This window comes from Aethalodelphis obliquidens, unplaced genomic scaffold (assembly GCF_003676395.1).
Source record: "Aethalodelphis obliquidens isolate GAN/ISIS:26980383/991018 unplaced genomic scaffold, ASM367639v1 scaffold7, whole genome shotgun sequence".
Taxonomy (NCBI): Eukaryota; Metazoa; Chordata; class Mammalia; order Artiodactyla; family Delphinidae; genus Aethalodelphis; species Aethalodelphis obliquidens.
Window position 1 is genome coordinate 33,217,013 of NW_020837951.1, and position 22,369 is coordinate 33,239,381.

The following is a 22,369-nucleotide window of genomic DNA, read 5'->3' on the forward strand; positions in this document are numbered from 1 at the left end:
GCTCCATCTCAGCAGGAGGCAATTACAATAGGCAGTTCAGGGTGGAAGAAGAAGCCGGGGGCACACCCTGAGGTAGAGGCGGGGCAGGCAGCATCAGTATCACCTGCCAGTGTACCATCGAGGACTTGAGTGGAGAAGGCCACTTTAATTGGGGCCTGACAAATAGGTCTTATGCTGGAGGACTGAGTCCTGCCAGGGACCACATGGTAGACAGAGAGGATGAGGTCCTAGCAGAAAAACAGAAACCAAACTAGGCATTTCAAACAGAGTAGATTTAATACAGGGAGTTGTTTAATAGGTTTTGGAAGGACAAAGGAGTATAAAAGGAACACTGACGCAGTTCAGAGGTACCCACTGCTGAAAGAAAGAGTTATCACCTCTAGGCTAGAAGAATGAAAGGAAGAGGTAAGGCTACCGGAAACTGGGAGCTCAGAAAATGTCCACAGAGCTAGTATTCAGACGTCTGAGGAGGGGCACTGCCCAGCTGCTGCTGGCACTGCGCAGGGGGTGTAGCAGGACTGGCACTAGCCACAGAACCCTGACAGAGGCCTGGGGAAATGGGGATTCCTGAGTCCTTCTCCTCTCCCAATTTCCACCCTCCCTCAGGGTCTGCTCTTGGCAGAGCTAATGAGGAGGCTGGGGAGGAGGCTGGGAGATGTGGCCCACAGAGTCCCAGGCCCAGCATTGCAGAGCCCAGTGGAGATCTCCAGCTCTTCCCACTCTGATTTGAAGCCCCTCCCCCACTTCTAAGAAGAGATTCTCACCCGCCCCTTGAGCGGTTAAAAACTAGGCATTTTGCATTTCTCTTCAGTTTCACATTCCTGAGAGACTGGCTTGGCCACTGGTGTGCTAGAACCAGCTCCTGCAGGCTGCCTAGAGCCAGTTGTTAATAGCTTGAAATCTGCCTTGGTGGGAATATTTACACCGTGGAAATTGGCAAACACGACAAGTCAGGACTCTTCCTGGCCCCCCCCGCCCCCCCAAAGAGCCATTTAAACACTTACCAACACATCCCTGACTCCCTCCTCTTCCACCTACCTCCTGTGCTACCCCTGCTCCTTCCCCCTAGCCCAAGGCTGCAAGGACTTGGACTCACTCTTACCCCCGCAAAGAGCTCATTTTCTGATCAGTGACTGGTTTTTGCAAAGGAAGGCAGGATAGTATGTGGTTAGAAGCATGAGCTTGAAGTCAGACCATGTCTGAGGTGAGTCCCAGTTCTGCAGCCTACTAGATGTGACCCTAGGTAACTTTCTTAACTTCTCAGCCCCTCAGTTTTCTCATCTGTAAAATGGAGATAATAATACATAGTTCATCCCATTGAGGTTGTTGTTGAGCATTTATTAATAAAGGAGAACCCCAGAAAAAAAATCTTAGATAACATACACAAATGTTTCAGCAGAGCTAAAAATAACTTAAAGGATGTTATTGCTGCATGTTCTGCAGAGAGAAACCTGAGAACAGAGATGAAAAGGGACTTGCCCCAGTTCCCTTCCGAGATAATGGCAGAGCACAGCTCAGATCTTCCTCTTCAGACCCCTCGTTCATTGCTCTTTCCATTATTCTAAGTTGAGGGGGAAATGTGCTTATGCTTGCGCAGATCTTTGGCTCTTATTCAGGAAAACTCTAAGCTGTCAGTAAAAATTAATCTATTCCAAGAGGGAGAATTATTTTCTTGGTGATGATGTTGCTATTTTTAGCTGTAAAAAATGTGCCTGCTTATAACAACCTTTCAAAAAAAAGTTTTTAATAAAGTTTTCCTGTTACTAAAATAACGCATGCTCATTAGAGGATATTGGAAAATATTGAAAAGTAAAAGGACGAAAAAGCCATAATCCCACAACCCAGGACCAACCACTGTTGGTTGGGAGTAATTTTTTACTTGGCAGGAATAATTTTTACATTTATGAACATACTGTATATTCAATTTTTATCCTTTTTTACTTACATATCGTATTAGTTAAAGTAAATAACAGTAGCTACTGTAACAAAGATATTTCAGAATCTCAGTGAATTAACATAATAAAAATGTATCTTTCTCTTATGCAAAGTCCAAAGTGGATGTTTCTGGTTGGCGGACAGCCTTTCTGCATGATTATTCATGGACCCAGGCTCCTTTGTCTCATGTCCCCACTGTTCCTTGGGCCTCAGAGTTCACTGATGGATCCTGTGAATCTCGTTGGCAGATGGGGGAAGTGAGGGAGCAGGAAGGGTCTTGTGGGAGGTTTTCATGGGCCAGACCTGGAATGACATGTGCCACTTCTGCCCACATTCCATTGGCTAGAAATGTCACATGGCCTCACCTAGGTATAAGGGAGGTAAGAAAATGCAGTCTAACCATGTGCCCAGGAGGAAAAGGAAATGGATTTGGTGAACAACTAGCCAGTGTCTGGCACAATCAGAATATCACTTTTTCCATTATTTTATAACTTTTATAATATAATGTTCAAGTCTGCATAACCTAGATCAAGTCACCCCCTGCTTAAAACCCTTCAGTGGCTCCCCTTGCATTCAGAATTAAGCCTGGCATCCTTGATAAACCTATAAGGTTCTGCATGACATTGCACCTGTCCACCTTGCCCATTCCACTCCATGGTCATCTTCCCCTCAATCACCACTTTCAGTTCCACTGCCGTTGTTTCAGCTCCTCCCACTTCCCAGTCTCTTTCCTGCCTTGGGACCTTGGTACTTGCAATTCCTCTTCCCAGGAAGCTCTCCCCTCACTCTTAGCTAAGTCCTTCAGGTCTCAATGCAAATGCCACCTCCCCAGAAAAGCCCTCCTTGACCCACAGTCTAACTCAGGTCTTGTAGTTCTTTCTTGCAGCTCCCTGTTCTTTCCTTTATATCACTTATTGTAGTTTGCAATTATATATTTATCAGTGTATTTATTGTTGAATGTCTATACCTCCCACCAGACTGCAGGCTCCATGCACTCTAGGACCATGTGGACTTTGCTCACTCTATCCGGTGCCTGCCTGGCATGTACCTGACACATGTTAGGTGCTCAACAGTGCTGACTGAATGCATGTATCATAATATTTCATCATGCGTCTATCACAGTTTACTTTGCTATTGGCCTATTTCTTGGATATCTCATTCATTTCTGATATTTTGCTATTCTTTTTTAAATTAATTTTTATTGGAGTATAGTTGTTTTACAATGTTGTGTTAGTTTCTACTGTACTATTTTGTTTGCTATTTTAAACAAGCTTGACTCTCGTATCATAACTGGAAGAAAAGAGGGAGTTGGTCCTGCCTCTCTTGGGCCATCCATCTAGCCATCTCCTCTTGGTCCCCACTCCTCTCCACTTCACCAAGCCCTGCCTTAGACCTCCACTTCCTTTGTGGCTGGTCATCACTTGAACCCTATGGGTCATCTGATCACGGTCCCTCAGAAGGATACCCCTCCATTTAATGCCCACCAGCAGAAGGATGGCAGTGGGCAGGCCACACTTCCCTTGCTGCTCCTCCTTTTAACTCCTGAAAACCAGCTGCTGAAGACCCAATGGATACATCAAACTTTCCTCAAGACTTAGGTCCATCAAAAGCATTTTTATGTAAGAAATATTTTAAGTAGTATGCAAAATATAACTTGTCCTATAGCCCAAGGGACATGCAGAAAAAAAGAGTATTTTTCACCTTTGCAGCACATGTGGGTAGATGTACCCAATTACTTGGTATTTCTCTTTTATGTCCTGTCATCCCTTGGGAAACAGAAAGCACCTTCTTCAAGCTTACATGAAGAGGATCTGTAGCCTTTATGGAAAAATCTGACTAGCAGTGTAACCCCCAGATTTTCGCAAAATCCTCATTATTCATTTGAGACCAACGTTGTCCTGGGAGAAGGGCTGGCAGCAGAACAGTCTAAGGTGGGCTTGGATCATCCATACAGATAGTGATGGGCCAGCCAGGGTCCCCCATCACCCTTCAGCTTCCATCTCCTTAGAGATTTCACTGCCTGTGTGACATGTCAGGACAGATCTTGTTTCCCCACAGCATAACTCAAACACTCAGCTGAGCATACTTGCTCACATCTCCCAAAGACAAATATGACTGCCCAGAGACAAGAGTGCAGTTAGAGCCATAGTAAGGATGGAAAGCCTTCCCTAAATGCACTGTGATCGGCAGAGACTGTGTCCCTCAGTGGGCCCAGGGCTCCACAAGATTAGACTGAGCCTAGCGAGTCTTCCCTCTGTGTAACCTCCAGCTCCAGCCCGACATCAGATCATTTTCCAGGGCAGGGAGTCCCTTCCCTTTGAAAGAGACAAAAAAAATTTTCCAGTGTAGGGCTTGACCTGTACAATTCATGAACTGTTGTTGAATGAATAAATTGTGAATTTATTGTGAATTTAATAAAAGTGAATAAATTTCACTCATGCTTAGTAGTGAAACATTAAAGATGAACAATGAAAATAGAATTAATTTTTCTAAGAGGAGGCCACTGAATCCTACTGACTCCTGGAACATTTTACTCTCCACTGATTTTTCTGGGGACATCAGGTGGAATTTTGCAAACTCGGGTTACCTGGAGCATCATAAGAGTTAACCTTTGTGTGCGCCAACCCTGGGTTGTGCCTTTTTCATAATTGTCTTCTTTAATTCTCACAAACAATCCTGAGAAGTAGGTGTTTTTCTTCCTATTTTTCAAGTAGGAGAATTGATGCTCAGAAACACTCAATGACTGTCCAAGGTCACACTGATGGCAAATGTACTCTTGTCTGGCGAATGCAGAAACAAGTTTTTTTCCATATGTTGTCCTATGTGTTCTGAAGATTCTTCTAAAAAAGAAAATTCAAATTTATCGCTCCCAATTCAACCTGAACTGTTAGTTTGGATCAGCTTTTATGAAACAGATTGCTCTCCTTGACATCAGGAACATCTCTTTCAGGAAAAAGAAAAATCCTCATAAATTATCCACTTGGGGTTTTACCTCCATTATTTGCATTACAAATCTGCTCATTTCAGAGGGAGATTTAATACAGGGAACCGGTTACAAGTTTGTTAGAAGGGATGGAGGGGCAAATCAGGTAGGTACTGTCACCAGAGAGAAGTGTTTACAGAAAATGGCCAAGCCCCTTGGGCTGCAGGAGCAATAAGAGGAATGGTGTTGGGCTTCCCTGCTGGCGCAGTGGTTGAGAGTCCGCCTGCCGATGCAGGGGACATGGGTTCGTGCCCTGGTCCGGGAAGATCCCACATGACGCGGAGCGGCTGGGCCCGTGAGCCATGGCCGCTGAGCCTGTGTGTCCAGAGCCTGTGCTCCGCAACGGGAGAGGCCACAGCAGTGAGAGGCCTGCGTACCACAAAAAAAAAAAAAAAAAAAGGAATGGTGTTGCCATTGCCTCTGACATGCCTGAAGTGCTTTCTGTTTCCTTGACTGCATGCTGATTGGTAATGGATTCTAACTTCCAAGGAGTTTATAAGTGACCACAGAGCAGATTTGGAATGCAAATAAAATAATGGAGACGCAAGCACGCTGGCCTCTGAGGCTCCTGCCACTGCTGTTTCTGCCACTGTAGGGACCCCAGCACTGGCTACTGAGCAGTTATCCCGAGTCCCACTGCACACACTGACAGTGCAGGGCTGCTGGGGCCCATGGACACCTGCAGTCACTCAGCTCCTGCTGCTGCAACCAAAGCAGAAAAAAAAAAATAGCTTTTCCCTTCTGCACACTTTCTAATCCCCCATGAATGCTTCTCATTAGCAGAACCTAAATGGAAACCAGCTGGCAGGGGATTCTGGGAAGTATGGTTTCCAGGCTGTGGGCCCCTGCAACACAGAGGAGGACACAGAAGAGTGAGTGTGGATTGGGAGCCAAAAGACAGATATCAGCCACCACCCCAGCCAGAGTTATCAAACTCCACTGCTTTGGAGTGTAATACGTCACATGGATTGGTCTCAAGTGGATGTAATCATCCTCGGTTACAGCCCTGGATCGCACATGGCAAAAGCTTAAGGAGAAGAAAAAAAAAAAAGAAAGCTTAAGGAGAGTCACAGCATTTATATGTACATAAAGAATATGTGTGTGGGAGAAAAGCAAAAAGTAATCCCTGCTCAAGCTGGGGTTTTAGGAACCGAAGTCAGCCCAGCTCCCCTGGCTGAGATGCCAGGCCACAGCGAAACCGAAGAGTCTAATTGCCGTGTGGGCCTCACTGGGAATCCATTGCCTCTGTTCCCACCACCTCAGGCTCCTTCGGGTTGTGAAAAAGAGATATTTCCAATGACCTTTGATGGCAGGTGTCTTGGCTGGTTTACCCACGAAACAGACTCTGAGACAAAGATTCACATACAGGAAGTTTTTCAGGGAGGCTCTCAGGAACAAAACACGAAGGGAGGAAGTGAAGCAGGGTCAGGCAGAGGGATGAGTTGAATTGGGCGCAGCTACAGTCACGGCCTCAGCCACCCCATGGGGACCTCTGGAGCCCACGGTCCTTCACAGCTGTCCTGAATTGAGGCAAGGGGGCTCAAACTATTGTGTCCCTTCACACTGACCACTGGATGTAGGCTGCCCCCAAGGAGGGACATAACCTTAACTGGCACCCTTCGGGCAACCCAGCAGCAGCCAAGATGCTGGGGAAGTAAGTGTCTCCATCCTGAAGGGAGCATCTGGTCGCCTACCATGGTGCCCACACCCCCAGGATGGTAGTAGTGGAAGGGAAGCGTCTGCTGCTCAGGCCACAGTGCTCAGCCACCTTGGCCATGAACTCTGAGCTGGCTAGAGAGAGGATGTGACCACCACCCTAGCCTAAGCCTCTGTCACCTCACACCTGGATTACCAGCTGCCTAAGCCGCCCGGGTCTCTTTTCCCATTTTCGGACAGCCAGAGCAATCTTCTCAAATCTTAAATCAGATCATATTGCTGCTTTGTTTAGCTCCCCGCCCTCATGGCTCTTCACTGCACTTAGCATCCCCTCCAGAGCCCTGTCAGGGCCCCCAGGCCCCACCTACCTGCCCGCTCCCTCACTACACTCCTCCTGCTGGCCCTTTCTGTTCTTTCCCACCTGAGGGCTTTTGTCCTGGCCTTTCCTTTTGCCTGGAGTAGCTGCTTCTTGCTGTGCAGGGCTCAGCTCTTATGTCACCTCTGCAGTGAGGTCTTTCCTGACCTCACAGTAAATTCACTCCGCTTGTCCAGGCACTCCCTTTTGATTTTCTTCACAGCACTCTTCACGAAATGAAAACATCTCGTTCATTTTTTGGTGAACATGTTTTGCCTGTCTCTCCTAATCAAATACAAAGCTTTCTGAGAGCAGGAATCAGCACCTAAAAGAGGACCCGCCCAGGGTAGGTAAATATCTATGGAATGTCGTGAGTTGTCCATCTGCTAACATGGAGGCCATCCATCAGGCAGAATTTCATGAAAATCACCTGATTGGCTTATGACCTTCCTCGCTGGTGTCCAGTCCTATCGACGTTGGCCTGGCTGGGGTGGTAGTCCCCATCCAGTCAGCCGTGCTCAAGGTTGCAGACTTGGCATCATCTATCCAACCCAAGAGATGCCGTGGTCACAACCTCAGGAAAGAATCACGTGTCAAATCTTCCTCAGAAGGGGGCTCCACAGAGCTTCTCCGCTCTTCTCTGGTGCAGAGCCTCGATATAGCCAGTTACCCATCTGCTTGTCCGTGTTACTCTCAGTTACCACACTCACAGGCCTCTCATCTTTCTCCCTTTGGCTGAACACACAGCGGCCCGTGTGGTTTGGGAGCTCAGTCACTTGGGGGCTGATGTTCCTGAGCGGTGAAGCCACCTTGGATTAGGGCCCAACGGTTTACCCCTTTGCCAGCTGAAATCATGTGATGTTGAAAATCTCTTCTCAAAGTTTGGAAAGCTTCCTGGTGCTTGGAATCTTTTTTAATTTCAGCTCTCTGCTATTAAATATTTTTAAATAAAAATTACTGGTGCCATTTACTGAGTGCCTGTTGAAGACCATGAGCTGTGCTAGGTCCCTAACTCAGGTGTTCAGGAACTTGCCCAAGGGGGCCCTGAACCCAGCTTTGTGATACTCAGACGCTGGCCTCCTCCCACTGCAGTACCTGAAAAATTAAGGAGATAGGAGGAGCTACTGTGAGTAAAAATAGCTACTGTGAGAAAACTAAAGTATGACAGGTCTTACTTCAAAGATGAACTAATGAGTTTTATCTAAAAAGTAAAGGAGAAAGGAAAGAAAACCCAAAAAGTAAAGGGAGATTCTTTCTCACCCCCGCCCTGTATTCCACTCCAGTATTATTCCATCTACTCTTTGAATACCATTCAATATATTTTTTAAATTTAACTAATAAAGATTCTGCAGAATTTGTCCACATTTTATGTCTAGAAGTCTTTGGAGTTCTTCAAAGCTTGGCAGGAGGTGGGTGAATTAGTTAGATCTCCACTTTTGTCAAACAAAGAAATGTCCTGTGGACAATATCTGCGTCTTTCCCGCCCATGCAAAGTGGTCCATTCGCATAAAAGCGATCCTTTGGAAGATGTTCTGTGTTTTTTAATCATCCCTAGAAATAAAATCACAGCTCCTGTCTCACCTTACATTGAAGTGTTTTCACACTCCAGGGAATTGCTTACCATCAACTGAATATAGAATTCGGTGGGCGTTAGTTTCAAACTGATACTACTCGCAGCTGTCTTCAGGATCGCAAAAAGGTGTCAAGGTGGCCTTAGAAGGTGTTTCTCGTTCCGAGAACAGGTTGAGTGATTCTCTTTGTTCTGAAAGCCTCAGGGCCTCAGACTTTGGATTTCCATCAAGGGAAGATATGTACTTTCTGGAACTTTCTCTTGAGAATTGAATGGAATCTGTGGTATTGTCTTTGCTATTACCTGATGATGCAAGAGCGTAACTGCGCTCATAAAGCAGTGTACCTTTAAGACAATTTATTTTCCTAGTTTCACATTAATGGAAAGAAAGGAAGAAATTTATTTCTGGATCAGAAACAACATGCTGTAGTGAAATTCCATGGGCATTAAAATCAAACTCGGATTTGAATCCAGCAGCCTCACTTACAATGACCTTGGCATAACCTCCCTCAATCTCAGTTTCTGCATCTGTAAAATCAGGATCATCCTCCTTTCCACTCAAGCTTGTCATAAAGATTCATTTATATAACCTGCGTCAATTTCCTTACATGGTTGCAGAATTTTAGGTGGACCGTAAATAGGCAAGGAGAGACCACATCCCCTCTTTATGTTCCTGGTTTATTTAGCCCAGCATATGGAAGCTGGGTATCAGCCAGCAAGGCAGATGCAGCAGATGATGCTGCCTTTAGCCCCCGGGGTCCCTAATGAGGGGTGCTTAGCTGCCTGTGACACTAGTCAGGTCTCACTGGCTCAAGAAGCTTAATTTTGTGCTGCCCCATAGCCCAGTTATATTTGGGACTGACGTCACCCCTCAGGAAGAACTTACAAAAACATTCTCTGTCCTTAATAAGGAATACTAACGGACCTCTAGCCCCGTTCTGGTCCTGCAACCAAACAACTTCGGCAAAGCCCCACATTTTTATGGGTGGGGCACGGGAGCAGAGGCAGGGCCAGTCTCCAAGGGCTTCTTCATCTCTTCCTCCATCTCTCCAACACCCTGGAAGACCTTGTCCTGGGATAACACAGGGCACATGGGTGTTTACTAAATAGTCATGATGATAATGATGATGCATATCTGGGCTTTAATTTACACGTGTTGGTTCCATTATTGATTTTATGCTCCTCAAATTATCCAGATAAAGTCACAACCAGTTTAAAAACAGTTTAATTTTGCATCCGTGGTCCAGCGGGAGTCTATTCTTTCTCCAATAATAATAATCACATTGTACAATTAATGAATTTCAGTTGAGATCAGTAGTGTTTGGGCTAATATGGCATTTCTTCTTTGTTCTTCTTTGTTTTGTTTTCTATTTAGGGTCAAGTTGTGTTCCGGAACGGGGAGAGAATGGGGACCATTAAATTTACTCAATTTCAAGGTAGGCTTTTTGATGCTTATTCTTTCTAATTGATGAATTCTGTATTCAAGGATGTTCTGTTTATGCAATAAAATACATCAAAAGAAATGAAAGTACGATGTTCCAGATAAGAGAAAGAGTCAATAGAAAACACTTCTCTATGAAAACATTAGCTTCAACTTATTTAGAATATTTTTTCTCAACTGAATTATTTCTCAGGCCTGTTCAGTCTTTCCACATGACTCAGGCTTATTGAAAATATGGGGCGTGGCAGTTAAGTCAATGCCAGTATTCTGAGGAATCTTGCATTGTTTTAGTTTTTGATTATAGAAATTTTCAAATAGACTCTAAAGTCGAGAGAATTGCATAATGAACCCCATGTACCCATTACCCGGCTTCAGCTGTTTTCACCATTTTGCCAATCATGCTTTATCTTGACTCACTCCATCCCCTACCCCCTTTTTTTGCTGTAATGTTTTAAAGCAGCTCCCAGACATTATCTCATTTCAATCTATAAATACCGCAGTATGCATTTCTACTAGATAAGGACTTTTTTAAAACATAACGACAATACTGTTATTGCACCTTAAACATTTAAGAAGTTTTAATATGCTTTATTCTGAGTCTATGTTGATCATCTAATTATCTCGAAAATGACTCTATAGTTGGTTTGTTGGGGAGCCCACACAAGGTCCACTCATTGCATCTGGTTGAAGTGTCTCTTTAGTCCCTTTTAATTTATAATTGTCCCACACACACCATTTACAGACCGTTTGGTTTTTTAAGAAACCAGATCATTTGTCAGACTTTCTTCTGTCAGATTTGGAAGGGACCTCAGCAACCATTCAGACCACATTCCTCATGTGATGAGGAGGAAACGGAGGCCCAGAGAGGGACAGTGGCTTGTCAGAGCCCACAGGGCGTCTGAGAGGGGCAGGGCTGGGTGTTCTGCCTGGAGGAACTTCGGTTCGGCCCGGTATGGTCATTGGCAGGGTTGTTAGCCAGAACCATGAGACGGACCTTTCATTAATACAGTGTTTTTCAGTATCTGGATGTTTCTAGAAAATCCAGAAACAAAAGCAGAGCCTTCTGTGTCCACTCACTTTGAGCAGATCCCAGAGTCATCCAGGGGAAGGCAAGAAATGAAATCGAGTTATTCGGGTTCATTCAGACAATCCCAACCAGATGCAGATCAGTCAGGAGAGGTGTTCTCCGGTACTATGGCTCCATGATGCAGTCCTGTAGATTTACCCATTTGTCTTCCTGTGGCAGGTAATTGAAATGCATGTCAGCTCTCTGGTGTGCACAAAAGATGTAATTTTAGGCAAACGTAATTATTTTCCCATTTTTAAAGCTTACTTCTTCATTGGCTGAACAAAGTAAGCATCTTGGCAAAGATACTTTTTTTTGAGTGATTGCAGCTAAATTCTCTTGTCACATTTCCAGTTCTCAAATTATATCATTCTGGGAGAATATTTTGTAAATTATTGATTGGCCAATCACAGCTACAAATGCGTGCCAATTTTATTGCTTTTTTTTTTTTTTCTGAATGTTAGGATTAGACACCAACTCCAGTGACTGGTTTTAGGCATTTATGAGGAAAGCAGTGTAGCAAACAGTAGTTCAGAGGTGGGTTTGAAACCACCTGAGCTCAAGTCACTGTAGAACATTAGGCAAGTGACTCACCTCTCTGAGCCTCAATGTCCTCATCTGTAAAATAGGAATATGATCCTACCTACCTTCTCAGGATGTGGGAAGAACTAGATGAGATAGCACAGAGAAATGTGCATATATTTCTTGCTCAGCAAGTAGTAGCAATTATGATTAGCATTTAGTCAAAAATTATGATACTTTTCTGGGGCAAATCCACATTTTCTTGGTGTGTTGAAACCCCCGGGTGCCTTTTTGTCTGCCTACTCTTATAGCTGCTCCCAACACTTAATGACATGTAGGGTGTCACATGGGGCAGGGCCTTAGAGATGATCTCATCCCGCTGCTTCATGGTATAAGTGGAGAAACTGAGGCCCAGGGAAGGGAGGTGTTCCTCCCAGGGACACCCAGCTGGCTGGAAGCAGAGAAGTGACTAGACCTCGACTTTCCCCAAGTGCCAGCCTTTGCGTGTTCACATGTACACCTGTGCCTGAGCGTCCTCCCTTTGCCACTTCTGTGTCCAGCATTTATTGACTGTCAGAGCCGGGCCTTGCAGATACTCCTGTTTACATGTTTTTAAAACAGACATTGATCCTGTTGGCAGAGGGGTGCTGTGCTGAGGGCATATTCTTATCAGCACAACAGTTAGTTTTCCAAATTTAGAGGGTCTCAGAGGTACCTTGCTGCCAAGATGGAGGGGCATTGCTTTATTGAGTGGCTGTCCAGGCTGGAAGGGCTCCTGGTTGTCATCTTATTTCAGAGGGGAAACTGAGGCTCAGACACGGAAAGGGACTTGCTGTGGGACAGCAGTTTCATTCCTTTCCTTCTCTGGGCTCATGGTTCACCTCCAAGAGAGGCTGGTCTTCTGTCTCCTGGGACCTTCCCGGAATTTGCCCAGAGGATGGGCCTGCTCCCCACCTTGGGGTTACTAGAGCCTAAATTGCCTCATGCCATTGACTTCGAAAAAGGCTTCTAAATGGGGTCACCATGCTGTTTTCTGCTGTGCCCTTCAAGCCCTCTCTCTCCCCCTCACCCTCTGCCCTCTTCTAAGAGGGGACGGTGGAAGAGCACAGCTGACTCACAAACAGCCAGCCCCAGCAGTGGGGCTCCCTTTGCAGGGTCTCTCCTGGACTTACACCCAGGCTGTCTCAGCGCTCGCTGGCAGCATCTTGGAAGTTGGCCCATCCCACCATCCCTCTGGAGACCACGAAAGATGCTTTCTTGGCTTCTTGTTTGTAAAGGTCCTGGTGCCTTCTAAACCCTTTTATCTATAGTAGAGGAAGCATTTTGTAGGAGGCTCTGTTACCTTCTTTGTAAAACTAAAACACAAATTAGTTGGAAATGGGAGGCCGTTTGGAGAAGACTAAAAGGGGAGCCAGGAATCCATGGTCCTGTTCTACTTTTTTATTATTTTGGCTGCTTTGGGTCTTCATTGCTGCGCACGGGCTTTCTCTAGTTGCGGCGAGTGGGGGCTACTCTTCGTTGCAGTGCGTGGGCTTCTCGTTGTTGTGGCTTCTCTTGCTGCGGAGCACAGGCTCTAGACATGCGGGCTCAGTAGCCGTGGCTCACAGGCTCTAGAGCGCAGGCTCAGTAGTTGCGGCGCGCGCGTTTAGTTGCTCCGCAGCATGTGGAATCTTCCCGGACCAGGGCTCAAACCCGTGTCCCCTGCATTGGCAGGCGAATTCTTAACCACTGTGCCACCAGGGAAGCCCCTTGTTCTACTTTTTGATTCCAGAGTTGTAGGATTGGTATCACAAGAGCCTGGCACTCAGTAGACCCCTGGTACAAGTTTATTAAATTAATTTGGAGGCAAAAGACCTGTATTCAAGCCCTTGCTCTGAAGTTTACCAGCAGTGTGACCCTGGGCAAGTCACTTTATCTCCCTAAGCCTCAATTTCCTCCTCTGGAAAATGGGATGACACTAATGCCAACCCTGCCTGTCCCCTGGGGCTGGGCCAAATGACATTTTGCTCTATAAACACTGGGTGCTAGGAAGCTAGTCACATTACTAGCATGCTACCTGGTTCCTGGCTGGCTCTTGGTAAATGTTTACTGAATTGGTGAGTGATCCGGCTTGTGGAAATTTGAGAGCATGCTCATTTACTCCTGGTTTCCAGTGGCTTCAGTCAAGGCAGAATGTCTGACAAACAGCAGTTAGTCTTGACAACAGAAATGTGAACTGAAGCTACTTCACAATGGTGGCCATTGTTGTTCCAGGCTGGAGAAATGACCTTTTTTGCAAACTTAGGAATGCTGGATAGACAGAACTACTCTAAAATAATGTGTCAGGGCTAGCCCCATGGTCCCTCTTGAGGCTGAGGTATTTTGTATCCAGAGAGAGTTTCAGAGCCCTAAACATGACCTTCCTCACTCCCAGCTTCCCTCCATCTACTCTGTTTTCAAGGCTTCCCAGAGCCCCCAGTCCTAGGGGGTAGGTGTGGCAGATGCCATCAGCATCCCACCTGTAGTCCCTGAGCATCCATGGTTCCAAACAAGCATCTTATTAAGAGCACCTACACCTCTCCCCCTGTGCGAGGAACAGGACAGATATTCAGGGACTTAATGCTTCCAGGGCAGCCCTGAGCCAGGGATGGATGAGAAGTGGAGGATAAATCCCCCAGCGTCCTTCCCCCTTGGGTGGAAGCTCCCAAGAACTCCAAGGTATGTTCTGCTCTGTCTCCAGAGGTCCCCATGAGATTGAGCCTCACTTGGCCTCTCAGAAAGCTGCTCATTAATGCACCTTGCCCTGGCTCCCTTGCCTTCTCTGTCTCGCCTCCCCACACCCCTATCAATGTGTTCGAGGATCACCTCCCAAATAAATTACATGCATGCTTACTCTTGGCTCAGGCACCATTCTGAGGGACCCACCCGTGGCAGTAGGTAAGGTGGGTATTAGCATCCCCTCGCACGCACACCTTGGGTGCAGTGGACCTAACCCCCTTTCAACTCCAAGTTCAGCACCCCTCCCCCATGCCATCACTGACTTGCATCAAACCACGTGTAGATGAGGATGAATACTAGGGAATTGGCTTTTTTTTTTCCCCTTGAGAGAAAAAAGAATCCATGTTACTAACGAAGTCTAAACATGGCTCAGAATTTGCAGCAGGAAAGGAAGTTGAGTGAAGCCATGATTAGAGCCTTGTTTATGCTGTTCTTGGTGAAATCTCAGCATCTGCCGCTCTAACTCACCGTCGCTGCCTTCATTAGGCCTGTTTGTAAGAATCGCGGTGAATGATAATCTGCTTGAATTTGGACTGCTTCTGTGCAGCATAAAGGACTCAGACTTTGGAATTTTATACTTCGCCACCTGATTTGAAGGGATGGGGTCTTCCACCGCCCTAACAACGTAATTGTCATTCAGAAGGTACCTAGTGAAGTGTAGGTTTGTCCTCCCCATTTGCACACATTAATTACCGTTTGGTCTTCGGGGTAACAGATACGGTTCTATGCAGTGCGCATTTCCTGAGCATCTGCCAGGTGCCTTACCAAGTCCTCTGGGGAAGCCAAGTTGAATAAGCCTCTGCCCCCGCCACTCCCTGTAGGGGCTTCATAATCTCTCTGGCCAAGTGCCAGTGCCTATAAAAGCAGGAAGATAATTTCCCAGAACCTACTAGAAAATTTTTGGAGCTAGTTTGACTCTAGTTTGAGACTCTTAAGGCTGATTTTTAATATCCTTTTCCTTCTGTTAAGGCATATATTATAGCTCTCTTCACTAAGCCATGGGTCTGGAAAGGCCAGTTTTTTGGACTGCCCCTCGACTTGATGTTAAGAGTGGAGACATAGTCCGCTAAACTGCAAGTTACACCAGAAGTGTTGTGGGTCAGCAAGAATGGAAGGGCACACGTGAATATGGGCTCTTTCAGGCTGGAAGTCTGACCCTGACCTTGATACCTCCCAGCCCCCATGATCCAGGGCTTACCTTTCAGGGAGCTCAAGGAAGGTGGCTTGGAAGACAGAATTATTTAGCACACCTTGTCTTTCATTGAGCCATAGATTCTCCATGTTGAAGGCAACCCTGACTTTCCTTTACAGCATTGCCTCTACTTGAATGCCTCCAGTGATGGGGAACTCACCTCCTCTCATGTGGAAAGTATGTGAGCTTCAAAGCAGCCATGCCTAATCATTGCTAGCCAGGCACTGTGGCTTAATCTCTCTGAGACATCATTTCAGCACTTCTTAATTTTATTTTTATTTTTTTGAAAGTAAGTTTAAAGACACTTTACATTAGCTTATTTTATTTATTTATTTTGGCCGTGCCACGCAGCATGTGGGATCTTAGTTCCCCAACCAGGGATGGAACTCCTACCCCTTGCATTGGAAGTGCGGAGTCCTAACCACTGGACCGCCAGGGAAGTCCCTCAGCACTTATTTTAAAATAGTGAAATGGGACTTCCCTGGCGGTCCAGTGGTTAAGACTCTGCACTTCCAATGCAGGGGACGCGGGTTCGATCCCTGGTCGGGGTACTAAGATCCCACATGCCGCGCAGTGTGGCCAAAAAATTAAAAATAAAATAAATAAAATAGTGAAATAAAAGGTGATTGTTTTCCTTGCTTGAGAGTGATGGTGAGACTCCAGTGACCTGAGGCTATGAATGAGCCTGGCTCAGTGACTAGCACAGAGAAGAGCTGTGACAGCTGTTGGCTTCCTGCTCCTCTCCTGGGCACTCTTCACAATGATACCAGATTTACCCCCTCCAGAGTTTCTTGAGCAAAGTGCTATCTTACTTCCTCAGGACACACTTCACACTCCTCATTTCATGGAACGTTGTAATCACTGGTCCATGAAAGCCCCTCTTGTTTGTTTGTACCTTTATTTCCCTCATATTCTCATATGCCACTCCTGCCTCTCCCCAAGAAAGGCAAACATTCTAAGTGTTTAATGCAGATATTGTGTTTGTATGTGTCCTTGCAAAATGTGTATTGCTGTTTTGTGTGCATATTTTGAATTTGCATCGACATAACTGGATTACATACTTTTTCTGCTTTTTTTTCCAAGCAAAAGTTTGGGCTTTTGAAGTTTCACAACGGTCATTTCCTGGCTCCTGCACGCCAGCACTTTGTTTTTAAGATACCTCCATGTTGCTGTGTCTACATCTAGGCTGTGGCTCTCACTGCTCATTCCAGGGGATGTACGCCTCCATTCTCCCAGTGACAGCCACTCAGGTCACCTTCAACTCCTTGTCTCCAAACATAATAAGTGTCCTTGTACATGTCCCCTTATGAACCCAGCTGGGTATTTCTTTAGGACAAATCCCCATGAGCTGAATTGTTGGGTCGGAAGGTGTGTCAACACCCAACATGCCTAAAATTTGCCAGATGGCTCTTGGGAATGGCCGTACCCATCTCCACTCCCACCAGCATGAGGAGTCCTGTGTCCCTACCTCTCACCCACAGTTGGTGTTTGCCAGCTCTCTCATTTTTTGCCAATCTAAAGATATAAATTAATATTATACTGTGATTTTGAATGTCATTTCTCTGGTTACTGATGAGTTTGGACATTTCTTCCTGTGCTTGTCCGCCATTTGTTAATTGTCAGTTCTGATCCTTTGACCACTTTTATTTTGAGTGTATTGTCTTTTTCTTGGTGATTTGTAAGAGTTCCTTACATAATCTAGGTTTCAGTCCCTTTTTGGCTTTAGGCTTTGCAAACATCTTCTCCCATTCGGTTACTTGTCTCTAAACTTAAAGTCCCTGGTGAACGGAAGTTCTTAATTTTGATGTGCTATTTTTTCTTTCTTTCTTTTTTTGATCCTATGGTTTGGGCTTTTGAAGTTTCACAACGGTCATTTCCTGGCACCTGCCCGCCAGGTCCTAGCTGGGCACAGGGGGTACTGAGATGGGTAAGACACAGCCCCTCCCCTCAGGGAACCCCCTGCTTCAGTGGGGAGCAGACGCAGGACCCCAACTGAGTGTGAAACGTCATTCAGAGGAGAGGTGCTCGGCTCCACCTGGCAGATTCTAGGAAGGCTACCTGGGAGAGGTGGCATCCAAGATGAATTCTAAAGAACCAATGAGAGTTACCCAAGAGGAAGAGAGAAAAGGTGTTCTAGGTGCAAATAGCCTGCTGTATCTATATGTGTTCTGTGTCCCCTTGGGTATTCAGCTTTTGCCCTGAGCCAGTTTGCCTATAAGTCACTGGACAGATCCGCCCTTGGCAGGATTATTATACTCCTGGGGCATTTGGCCAGTGTCCACCTAGTCTGTTAAAAATCTCAAAACAAAGGTCAGTGAAGTTAACTTACTGAAAATGCGACAGTGGCGTACTGTTTGTGGATAGAGACGAGTGTGAGGGAGAATCCAGGCCAAGGGAGCACAGTCGCTCTCTGCTTGGTGATGCTGAGAGGTGCTGCTCAGACCTGTTTCCACCCAGTGGGAGGAGAGTGACCATCTAGGGCCTGTCCACAGGGGCAGGGTGGATGAGGGGAGTGAAAAATCACTTCCTGGGGAATGGCTGGCCAGCCTGGAGAAAAGCAGAATCAAGGCCCGAAATCAAAATCACAGCGTTGCCATCTCTGAAGCACGGTCAGGATCAGGAGTTGCTGTGATGTGTGGCCCCCAGGCAGAGCTAGGACTGTGAGGGCAAGTCTCGGAGAGCAGACTTTCGCTTGGAGTGAGGAAGACCCTTCAAAGCAGTTGCAGAATCGTGGAACGAGAGCTGGAGGGCACAGAGATTTCCCCGTCTGGCCCACTTGTTTTATCAAGACCCAGGCAGAGGATGGCACGTCCCTGGGGCTCCTTATTGAGGAGATGGCAAAACCCAGACCCGTTCCAGGGGCCCTGTCCTCCAGCCAGAGCTCTTTCCTTTCCCTGAGTCTGGGATTTTGTTAGGGAGTCCTAGAATGGAGTAATTTTATAGAATCTTTGATGTTCATTGAGCCAAGGTTGTCTTTTGTTTTACACCTCAGAGTTTTACATTTCTTTATGTTTGCAGCAACAATTAAACTGTAAAAGACACGCATACTTCCCTCAATGCAGACCTAGAGTCAGTTGAGGAAGAATGAGCATTTGGGGCTGAGGGGAGTAGAGCCCAGGAAGCAGGGTGTGGGGACCAGCTGCAGCAGGAGGTTGGCGACCCTACACCCAGCTCTCCCCCCCAGGGGTTGTGATACGGGAGGGAGGCAGGACCGCTCTGTGATTGAAGCAGTTCCCCAGCCCCGTCTCAAGGATGCTCTCAGGCCCACAGCCAGGGAGTATTTTCAGACTGGACTTTTTTGGCAGCCTAATTTTCACCAATAGGACTTATTTTCTTTATGTATCATCCAAATCCAAAGTTGGAAATAAAGAAAAAGAAAGAATGCACTTTTTTAAGAGAATCCTTTTTTTTTGCACTACAGCAAGGAACCAGTATTATTCTGCAGGAAAAGGGGCTCTTTGTTTTATAGTATTTTGAGTCTCTGAGAACAGAAAGTGTCAGCGTTGCAGGGTCCTTCGTCTAATACAGTGGTTTTCAACTCTAGTTATGCGTTAGTCAACTTAGGGAACTTTTAAAAATATGGCCACCCAGGGTTCACTCCTCAACCCCCCAGAGGTTTTAATATAATGGATCCATGTTGGGACCCAGGCATCTGAATTTTCTAGAAATTCCCTAGGTGACTCTAGTGCCTGGCCAGGACTGAGAACTATTTGAACCCCTGCGGTGCACTTTGTAGATGGAGAAACTGAGGTCCAGAGAAACGGAATCATCTGTCCAGGGTCACATGATATGTCAGTGGCAACCTACAGCAGGGCTAGCAGGGCAGGGAGGGTGGCCAGTGACAGACTCAACGCCACAGCCCCTCTCCCTCTGCTCTATTCTCTGCTGCCCCCATGAATCCTCTTTCTAGTCTGTCCGCAAATCCCCTGTTCCGCAGTCTTCACGTCTGTATCCAAATAAGTGGTCGATGTTCTTTGCACAACAGAGTTACCAAGGAACCCAAGAGTTAAAAGTTGGAAGTGCCCACCTATCATGGTCACCACCTGGCTGGGCCGTGGGTGAAAGAAAGAACACAGGGGACACCATCCTTCCCCTGCAGAGCCAGGAGGGGCCCTGGGCAAAGTGCAGGGGATGCGACCCTATGCTGCCTGGGACCTCAGAAATGAGACTTCAGGTTCCACCCAGGAACTGACCGGCTGGCAGGAATCATAAGGCTTGGGCACACCTAGGGCATGGCTGCAACACAGCTTCTCACATATCACCCATGCCTTGAGCCCACAGCAACTGGGGAGGAACAGTACTCAGGGACGCCTTCCTGGAAGAGGTGGATAGGGTTTGGACATGTTGGTTTGGTAGAGGAAGGGGAAAGCTACCTTCCAAGCAGAGGGACCATTGTGGGGAACAGTGGTAGTAAGAAAACACAGGGAGTGTTTGGGGACCTCACAAATAGCTCACAGTTACTTTTGTCGTGACTCAAATAACTACAATTTATTGAACACTTCCTGTGAGGCCCCAAGCCAGAAACTGCCTATAGTCTCCTCTTTAGTCCTCATAGGCACTCTGAAAGTTGAAATTTTACCGTTACAGCCATCCACTCACAGGTCACAGGCTAGAAGGGAAATATTACTGGCATATGGGAATAATTTTACCCACCCGGTAGGGCTGGGTGATGCTGCAGTCACTAAACTACAAGGTCAGAGATTATGAATTATTTTTTAATCTTTGTAACTCCAGCCTTCAGCACAGAGCCTAGAACATAACAGGCACGCAGTGTTTATTGAATGAATGAATGAAGTGATTAAACTAAGGGATTTGGTATAAACATCCTTCATCGCCCAGATGTCCAAGGTCAGCTTGGTCAAGGATGAGGACATAAGCTAAGCTTCCTCCACCTACGCTGCTGCTTTTGAGGGATTCTTTATTATGAAATACCTGGGCCTGGCATGCAGTAGGCTCTCAGTAAGTATGGGCTGAATGACCAGCAGCCCTGCTCAGTATGGGTGGGGAAAATGCTCTGAATTTAGAACTAGGGGAGTCAAGTTCAGGCACCCGCTTGGTCGCTGCCCAGCACTTGGCTCTGAGCGTTCACTTAGCTGACGTGAAGCTCCTCCCTCACCTGTAAACTGGGGTGAATTATGCCTGATTCAAGGTTTGCTATGGAACCCTGAATGCAGGAATGTGTGAAGCCCCCCACCCCACCCAGCCTCCAGGCACTGCCCCCGGGGAGAGATTACGGCAGTTATGGTCATTGCAGGAAGCGGTACCATGGGATGGATGGTACAGCAGGTGTATGAGTCAGAGGGTCAGGCTGCGCGGCTGGGGGCGTGGTGAGTTGCCAGCCGCACCACCGCCTGGCTCCTGATGATTTATTCCAGGCAGCCTGCATATTTCATGTGCTGCCTCCCCACACCAAATAAATAAATCAGGGCCTCCTCCGCTGAGCAGTAGGAGCTGATTACGGCTGAGACTTCAAAAGGCCAGAGCAGGGATGCTGGAGCTCCCAGCAGAGTCTGCTGATGTGACATTTAGGAGCTGGGTGACCCCTGCAAGTGACAGCCGCCTACACAGCATGAGGCCTCCCAAATGGCAGGGAGACCTTTGCAGGGAGAAGGAAGTGACTTTTACAGCCCTGTTTTCCACCCCACAGTTAAAGGAACGCAGGCAGAAGTGTGGCCTATAGGATTCCCTGTTCCGTTTCCTGAATCCTTATAAGGAACCAGCAGCACACCTGCGTCTCTGCAGAGACATTCACTTAGAGCCGGAGGCCCAGCAGGCAGCTCCTCTGGCCACGTGCTTGGAATTCCTGCTGCTGTGTCGCTTTATAACCCCTGGGCATTTTGAGAACCAGGGTCTGCAGCTCTGGGTACCTGCCTGCCCCGCCGGTGGGCAGGTGGGCACTCCTCTCTGTAGTTATTACACTCAGGAGGCACAGGTGGCCTGTGGAACTCAGCCCAGAACTGTCACCTCTCAGGGATCCCATTAAGGCAGCCGCATGTCAGGGAAGAGCACGGCTGTGGGAACAGTCCTGGGTTTGAACCTGGACTCTGCTCTTAGTATCAGTGGGGCTTTGGGCAAAGCCACAACCGCCTGAGCCTTGGTTTCCTCATCTGTAAAGTGGGACTGAAACCACTTAACTGCACACAACTGTGAGAACTAAACAAGAAAAGACATCTAAAGGTGAATCCCCTTGGCCCCTCCCTGCCCACTCGCCACCTTGTCCAAGACTGCGCCACCCTGGGAGCCCCACTCTCTACTCCTTGCCTTTGGCTCTTTGCCTCTAACCCCACCTTTCCCTGATTCAGCTTCATCTGTCATCAGTATTCCCTCACAAGCCTTGAATGGATCCTCTGTTCAAAGGGTTTCTTGTCCCTGTCTTGGTGGCATGTGGCATTGCTGGCCAACTCCCTTGTGAAATTTTCCCTTTCCTTGGCTTCCAGGATGCCCACTCTGTCGTGGCGTCCTGGCCCATCTTTCCCAGTCTCTTGTAGCGTCTTTGCTCTGCCCACCCCCAGGGCCTGGATGGGGTGGGAAATAGAAATGATGTTCAGTAAGGTGGGAGGCTTACTGCCAGAGGGATGATGTGTTTTTGTCTTCAAGGCTCTAGGGCTCTCCTGGGGCAGGGGGAGCAGAGTGGTCCATGCACTCCTAGAGGGCAGAGCCAGATGGCAGAGGAAAGTTACAGAGAGACCATTCAGCTAATGACCCTGGAAAGACTTGGTAACAGGCAGAGAGTCCAGTTATGGGGGGGAGTAGGCTCCCCATCTATACATGTACAGCAAAGGATGGGTGACCAGTTGATGAGACGACGTGAGAGGGTATTTGTTCCAGCCCAGATCAAGGTGAAGGTTTTGTGATTCTACCTGGAAGAGGCACTGGGGAAAGGAAAAGCCTG

At 47.0% G+C, this 22,369-nt stretch overlaps 1 protein-coding gene across 1 annotated transcript in view; it reads left to right on the forward strand.

Moving 5' to 3' along the window:
• Positions 1-22,369, forward strand: part of GABBR2 (gamma-aminobutyric acid type B receptor subunit 2) — a 368,838-nt gene that overhangs the window by 258,380 nt on the left and 88,089 nt on the right. The window contains exon 8 of the mRNA XM_027105394.1: positions 9,875-9,935. Within this exon, the coding sequence (XP_026961195.1) occupies positions 9,875-9,935 (61 nt within the window). The remainder of the gene's footprint in view (positions 1-9,874; positions 9,936-22,369) is intronic.